The sequence below is a fragment of the Pieris napi genome, chromosome 23 (genome assembly GCF_905475465.1).
Source record: "Pieris napi chromosome 23, ilPieNapi1.2, whole genome shotgun sequence".
Lineage (NCBI taxonomy): Eukaryota > Metazoa > Arthropoda > Insecta > Lepidoptera > Pieridae > Pieris > Pieris napi.
Window position 1 is genome coordinate 2439577 of NC_062256.1, and position 7733 is coordinate 2447309.

A 7733-nucleotide genomic window follows, 5' to 3' on the forward strand; every position below is an offset into this window, starting at 1 on the left:
AATATAAAGCCATCCATCCATCGTCAAAATTTTAAATTGCTCTGGGAGTTACAACTTTTCCTTAGCAATGATTCATCTATTTACTTTAATTATTATCTTTGTTATTACTAAAATAAAACAAACCTCTTTTTATGCCAAAAATTTATTATGGCTATTAAAAAACTCGTCTTGCGTACATTTTTAATTCTTCTTCTAGAGTTCCTACATAAAAATGGAACTTGATAATCGTTGGATTGCAATAATACTACTATGCTAATATAATACTTTACAATGAAATGAATAAAAATATTGATTGCAGAATATAGCTGTCGGAATATACTTAACCTATCCTAACCAAAAGTTAAGTTGGACCGCCCATTATTATCATCGTATGTACGTCAAAATGTGCGTTTATGATTAGAGATTGTACAAAAACCATAATAAGGTATTATTATTCGTATTCGACTAAACAAAAGGGGAACGCTGCCAGTATCTTAGGAACCTTGATTGACGCAGTTCCATGGATCTGATTAGTGCTGCTCCTCCTTTTTCCAGCATATTTTCATGGTGGCTGTACACACTCGTCGAGACACCCCGAGACAGGCCGAGTGCGAGAGTGTACAGTAGAGCTCTCGTCTCGCCTCGCTTCCTCGCAGTTGGTCTCGCCTCTCTCGGTCGCCTGTCGGTTTTTTGCGCACGAGTCAAAGGGTCTCGCGAGTAAAACGAGAGCGACCTGTAAACACTCGTTCAATCATTAAATTTTGGATAATATTAAAACTTTATGATCCTAATTACCAATTTCTGTTGCGGTGTATAGTGACCATCTTCTTCTTCGCTATGGCATCGTATTTTTTTTAATGGTTAACGTGAAGAAAATTATAATAACTCATTGCACAAAGACAAACAGCGGCAGCGGTTGCCACGTCCATTATTAACGGTGTTTTAAATACAATTAATGTAACGAGTGTGTACAGGCTGCGCTCTTCTCTCGGTCCTCTCGGGCGAGACTCCCGGCGAGAAGCTCTCGCCGAGTGTGTACAGCCACCATCATAAGTGTTGAAGAGAACATAAATAAAGTAACACGATTACTTGCAACGATAGTTCCTGTCTCCGTCAACATACATCAAAAACAAATCAACATTGTCTTTGGATTGTTATACATATATATATATATATACCAGAATTACGAATTTTGCAATCTTTCCGACATCGAAAAGCTTTGTTTCATAAAGTTATTTCACAAGTAAGTCGTAATAGACTTTAATACGATTAATGACATATGTATAGAAATATAAACAATGAACAAGGAACCTAAAAAGAAAATATTTAAAAATATAGTACTTATAAGAACTAAAAGTTATTATGTTTATTAATTCTACATACTTACCTATCTAATATATAAAATTCTCGTGTCGCAGTGTTTGTGGTTAAACTACTCCGAAACGGCTCGACCGATTCTCATGAAATTTTGTGTGCATTGGGTGTGTCTGAGAATCGGACATCTATTTTTCATCCCCCTAAATATTAATTGTAGTCCACCCCTAAATATTTTTTTTATTTTTAGATATTTTTTCTGTTTTTATTTTTTGACGTGATAACGTCTTTAAAATCGTTTTAGTCGGGTGACATGTTCAGAAACTTGTGTCACACCAAAACCTCACGAGCGCGATCGCATTTTTAAAGGATTATGAACCTTCGTGTTATATAGTTACGGTTTTAATTCATTTGTATCTTTCCTCAGATACATTGATGCATGTGGAATTGGACCTTAAGTCAATACGTCAAGGTTTAATTTTGCGAAACGTCTAAAGCTTTATTATTAACGATTTGGTCAGACTGACTGGCGCGGCGTATTTAATGTAATATAAATTGTCATGTTTATTTACGATAGCGCAATAAATAAAAATTGTATGCTACCACATAAATGATAGTACTTTCTACTGATATTTTAAGCAATTCATACAAAATTATTCCCTAACCATTCCAAAATATCAAAAATGCACAACTTTAATATTCAAGTTTTCACTTCTGCCGGCACTCCCGGAGTGCAACCCGTCGTTTTTGACGTGATAACGTCTTTAAAATCGTTTTAGTCGGGTGACATGTTCAGAAACTTGTGTCACACCAAAACCTCACGAGCGCGATCGCAGGTATAACGAGAGAGAGACGGACCGATCTCCCGTCTCATCTCGAGCGCTGCCAGTCATTCCGTGAATGTATGAAGAAAAATGTATATCATAGTCGAATAAGTAAACTTGTCATTTTACACCCGAAATTTATCATCAAAAGTGTGAATAAAACGATAGATGTAATTTAAAATTTGAAAAAATTGTTATCTTCATTAATTCCTTACTTCCCAAAAACTTATATCACCAATAAGACGTTATCACGTAAACATCTCGATCGTAAACCTACTTTACAAACAACCAATATATTTTTTATGATACAACATTAAAAAATGCATACAACCCCTCTACGACCAACCCCAATTTTTTTATTATAAATGATATTCATGGAAAAACGACGTTTGCCCGGTCAGCTAGTAATCTTTATATAATTCTTTTGATAGTATGTGGAATAAATATGGTAAAATGTCATAGTGTACGATTTTTACGATTATTTTAAATAACTTAAACATATTATTAAAAGAAGTCCCATTAGGCAAGATACTGGCAGCGTTCAGCTAGACTAATTCTTTGTCCGAGGTAGCTGCCAGCTCTTCGGTCTCCTGTGATGTCGACTAACCTTTTCACCTTTATTTAAATTATTAGTTTATCTTTATACTTTTTATATTAAGTCAAAATGCGCAATAAGAACAAAGGCGCAAAAAGAAACAGAAGAGTTGTTATCCAATTTTTCTTAACAACAAAAATCAAATAAAGACTTTTATTGTTTTACCGGGTCATCTAGGACCCGGTAAACTTCATATCACCTACATGTATTAGTGTCGATACTTAATTCAACCTTTTTTAAATTAGAAGAAAGAGATCGGATCTGCCCTGCGATTCTGTAACTCACTTTTCGAACTCTCACAGCGGTTTTCGCAGCGGCGGCCGCTGCAAAAACCGCTGTGTGAGTTCGAAAAGTGAGTTACAGAATCGCAAGGCTGATATGAAACATCTGAGCTATGAAACATCAATTTCGGAAGGCTACTCTTATTTACTTATTATTTATGAATCCCACTGTTTAAACCTTCCCTGTACCTTTTGAATATTTAAATAGACCATAAATAGCCAAATCGGTCCAGCCATTCTCGAGTTTTAGCGAGACAAACGGACAGCAATTATTTTTTATATTTATAGTAAGTAAATCAATAAATTAGACAAATATAACAACTCGGTTTCTTATAATGTACTGATTTCTATTGCTTGAAGATAAGATACACAAAAAAGTCAGACACAACACATTAGTACGTTTCGACTTTGGAAAGTCAACGTATCATTAATTGATTACTTACTTATCAATTGCTGATAAGTAATTGATAATTTCTTGCATATTATTATTCTTTTGTTTGTTCTGTCTCAAAATCCCTATAAAAGTTCGACATAATTGTGATCAAATCAGTTTGGGTTATAGTCTTTAACAGATACTATGCCCAAAATGATTTCCACTTTCGCACTCTTCGTTTTTAGCGTAAGTTATTTTATATTTATTAATTCATCTCGGATTATTTATAAACGTGAAACGATAAATTTTTTAATAATCTAAAAATCTATCTAATATACTTTAAATAAACAATATAATACTTTAAAATATAGTTAAAATGTATGACGAAACAAGAACTACATTTCGTCAGGTACAAAAGCTTGATCATCAACTTGCCTATAATAAATAATCACGGAACAAATAGAGAATTCGGAGGCCCATTGCCTCCAAGTTTCGTTACATGAAAATAGAATTCTAGCCAATTTGTGGATAAAATTACACTTAGGGTCTGTCTCACAATGTACGGATAAGTTCTACATAAGTTCCAAATTAGCTATTTATTACTTATTGGTAGGATAAACACTATTGTTGCGTTTCACGACTGTCAGATAGCGCTATTCGTCACATAAAGTCCATCATAAGCTATGAGTCCGATGAATGTCAAATAGCACAATTTATCTTTCAAATAATTCATGTGTTGCATAGCTATTTGGTATTTATCCATACATTGTGAAACAGGCCCTTATTGTGTTAAAACGATTATATATTAACGTATACTTATTATCTCATTTCTCATTGTAGTACATAGGTATGTTCGATGTCAAAAACGTTTATTTTACGGCAGCTCTACACAGAATTTTCGGGTGTTATTTTAGAATTATATAAAAACTTAGTTAATAGATAAGTTTATTCTAGCGATTTATGTAGCCAAAAAATAAATAATCAGGCATGCTTTGATGAGTTAATTTAATTTGTTTCAAAGTATTCGGGCTGTTTCCCTGTTTTATCTCTTCTGTGCCTTCCAAATCAATACTTATTGTTTTCCTGGTAATCGAATAAGATGTTATATGGATAATCCAATCGCATGTTTTACCTCTAAGCAACACCCATACCATTAAAATTTTGTTTCACTGGCCCCATGGGCCACACTTTTTGGGATATTGTTGATATTTGGTTACAGCCCTGCGATTCTGTAACTCACTTTTCGAACTCACACAGCGGTTTTCGCATCGGCGGTCGCTCTGAAGTCAGTCGTGAAGCAAACATTTTATGATTTCGAAAAGTGAGTTACAGAATCGCAGGGCTGGATATTGGCCATTGCATAATCGCGTTGGCAATATTTTTGTTTAAAGTCTTTAAGCAGATAATTAAAATATTGGAATCCTTTGTTTATATGTTAATACCTTTTTGTCTTTACTGTGAAAAATATATACATGGTTTTTCTAGGAATCAAACCTAGCAATGTTGTACTTCGAAGATTATTGTGAAAAATTTTACGATTATTATTGTTATTTATTTCAGATATTGCTTGGTCATGCTGCTCCTCAAGGTAAATATGTTTACCCGTGTTTTTAAATAATTTTTACCTGAGTTAGGAACCAATTTAACAATCTAATTATTTAAATTAAATAATTCAATTATTTCAATGTATAAGGCATGTTAATTGATATAATTGATTTTCTCCACCAACTTCTTTGAGCTCGTCAGCCCAAGAAGGCGACCTCCCTTTCTTTTCCCTTTCTTATTATCCTGTTTGGGCCGGCCTTTCACTGTAGTTTTTTAATAAAATAATAATTAATACTTACTTGCCAGAACATTAGGTGTTTAATATGAATCGATTTTAAACGTTAACAGGAGTTTGAAACCTTTAAAAAAATAATGTTAATCGTATTAGCGAATTCATGTACGTGTTTCTTTTTTCAGATGCACTTATTCGTCAGAATTATTATAATCCAGTTCAATTACCCATAACACAAAGTGTTCCATTAGCACGCCCACTGCCACCCTTACCTCAGCCCATTGTACCAAATGTTCTAATACCAATAAATACTGGCTCCGCTTCAGCTAGTGGAAACATGTTAGATACTAGCTCTGGCTCTGGTTTAGGATCACTCTCACGCTCACGATCATGCTCAGGCCCAGGATCATGCACAGGCAAAGGCTCAGGCAGAGGCTTTGGATCATGCTCAGGCCCAGGATCATGCTCAGGCGCAGGATCAGGCTCAGGTTCAGGATCATGTACAGGAACAGGATCATGCTCAGGCTCAGGATCAGGATCAGGATCAGCATCATGCTCAGGCACAGCATCATGCTCAGGCTCAGAATCAGGCTCAGGCTCAAGATCATGCTCAGGCTCATCATCATGCTCAGGCTCAGGATCAGGCTCAGGAATTGGATCATGCTCAGTCTCAGGATCATGCTCAGGCTCAGGATCAGGATCACGCTCTGGCACTATCTCTGGTGGAAATCCATTAAGAACTAGCTCTGGCTCTGGCTCAGGCTCAGGATCAGGATCAGGATCAGGATCAGGATCAGGATCAGGATCAGGATCCGGCTCAGGCTCAGGATCAGGATCAGGGTCAGGCTCAGGCTCAGGCTCAGGCTCAGGATCACGATCAGGATCAGGTTCAGGATCAGGCTCAGGCTCAGGCTCCGGCTCAGGATCAGGCTCAGGGTCTGGATCAGGCTCAGGATCAGGCTCAGGATCAGGTTCAGGATCAGGCTCAGGCTCAGGATCAGGATCACGCTCTGGCATTACCTATGGTGGTAATACATTACGAACTAACTCTGGCTATGGCTCAGGATCACGATCTTGCTTAGGCCTAGGATCATGCACAGGCAAAGGCTCAGGCAGAGGCTTAGGATCATGCACAGGTCCAGGATCATGCTCAGGCGCAGGATCAGGCTCAGGTTCAGGATCATGTACAGGAACAGGATCATGCTCAGGCAGAAACTCAGGCACAGGCCCAGTATCATGCGCAGGCCCAGGATCATGCTCAGGCTCAGGATCAGGCTCAGGCTCAAGATCATGTTCAGGCACAGCATCATGCTCAGGCTCAGAATCAGGCTCAGGCTCAGGATCATGCTCAGGCTCATCATCATGCTCAGGCTCATGGTCAGGCTCAGGATTAGGATCATGCTCAGTCTCAGGATCATGCTCAGCCTCAGGATCAGGATCACGCTCTGGCATAATCTACGGTTTAAATATATAAGGAACTAGCTCTGGCTTTTGCTCTGGCTCTGGCTCTGGATCAGACTCAAGCTCTGGATCGGGTTCAGGTTTAGGTAAAGGCATCGTATACGTTTAGGCAAAGCATGAGGCTCAGGAACCAGCAACAAGACACAAGAAGCTAGCTCTTGCTCTTTTAGATAGTATATATAATATGTATATAATTATAGAAGTACGATTTCTATAATTATAGAACCAGTCATCCCCGGAATAGTACCTTACCCGCAATCAAAGGGTAAACTTTGAGATGCCAGCAGTCATTCGCAATCAATATAGATTTTACTAAACCGATATTTATAAGTAAGCAAGCATTCTAAAAATCAATCTATGTATTGAAGCAAAAATATCAATAAATAAATGAAGTAAGAGTAAAAGAAAAACGCTTTTTACCGGATTAAAGTTATGTATTATTATAAATTTACAACTATTTGACATAATTTTAAATTTATCCGACGTTTCGCGTGCTTTACAGCGTGCGTGGTCACGGTGACTGAAGACAAAAGATGTTGAATGTCAAAAAGTATCACAGCTGCAGAGAAAGTTGCATTATCTGTATTTATTTCCCCGGAGTTGGTATCGACTAAAAGATGGAGGGTTTTGGCAAAAATGGCTCACGGTGTCCTCTATTTTCGCGGATTGTTTTTCTTTTTGAGATTTTAATTTGGATATTATTGGATCCCAGGTGTTTGACAATTAGTTGTAAATTTATAATAATACATAACTTTAATCCGGTAAAAAGCGTTTTTCTTTTAATGTTATGAGTTATGTTAATCAAAGACAATACTATGAAGTAAGAGTGTTGTTTTTATTTTAGTTTTTAGTTTTAGATTCTGAATGATTAATTTCTTACCATTGTTTTCACATAGATGCAATACGTATTGACGTAAATATAGAGTTACGTTGTAAAAGTAATATCAAAGACAATTAAAGTAAATAGACAAATCATTGCCAAGGAAAAGCCGTAACTCGTAAATGTCATAAGCTGTATCAAAATAACAAATATTTACCTATGGTCTAAGATCCCGATATGCTTCACCGAGATGCTTATTGAATGAAACGTATTTTATATGTCAATAAATATAATCCATATGGGTTGCCT

General features: G+C 36.6%; 1 protein-coding gene across 1 annotated transcript; it reads left to right on the forward strand.

Moving 5' to 3' along the window:
* The first annotated feature begins 3557 nt into the window (after nucleotides 1-3557).
* Nucleotides 3558-7002, forward strand: LOC125061104 (putative per-hexamer repeat protein 5). Its single transcript, XM_047666319.1, has 3 exons — nucleotides 3558-3612; nucleotides 4927-4954; nucleotides 5329-7002. Exons 1-3 carry the CDS (start codon nucleotides 3571-3573, stop codon nucleotides 6615-6617), a joined length of 1359 nt encoding a protein of 452 aa, XP_047522275.1. The 5' UTR covers nucleotides 3558-3570; the 3' UTR covers nucleotides 6618-7002.
* The last annotated feature ends 731 nt before the right edge of the window (nucleotides 7003-7733 follow it).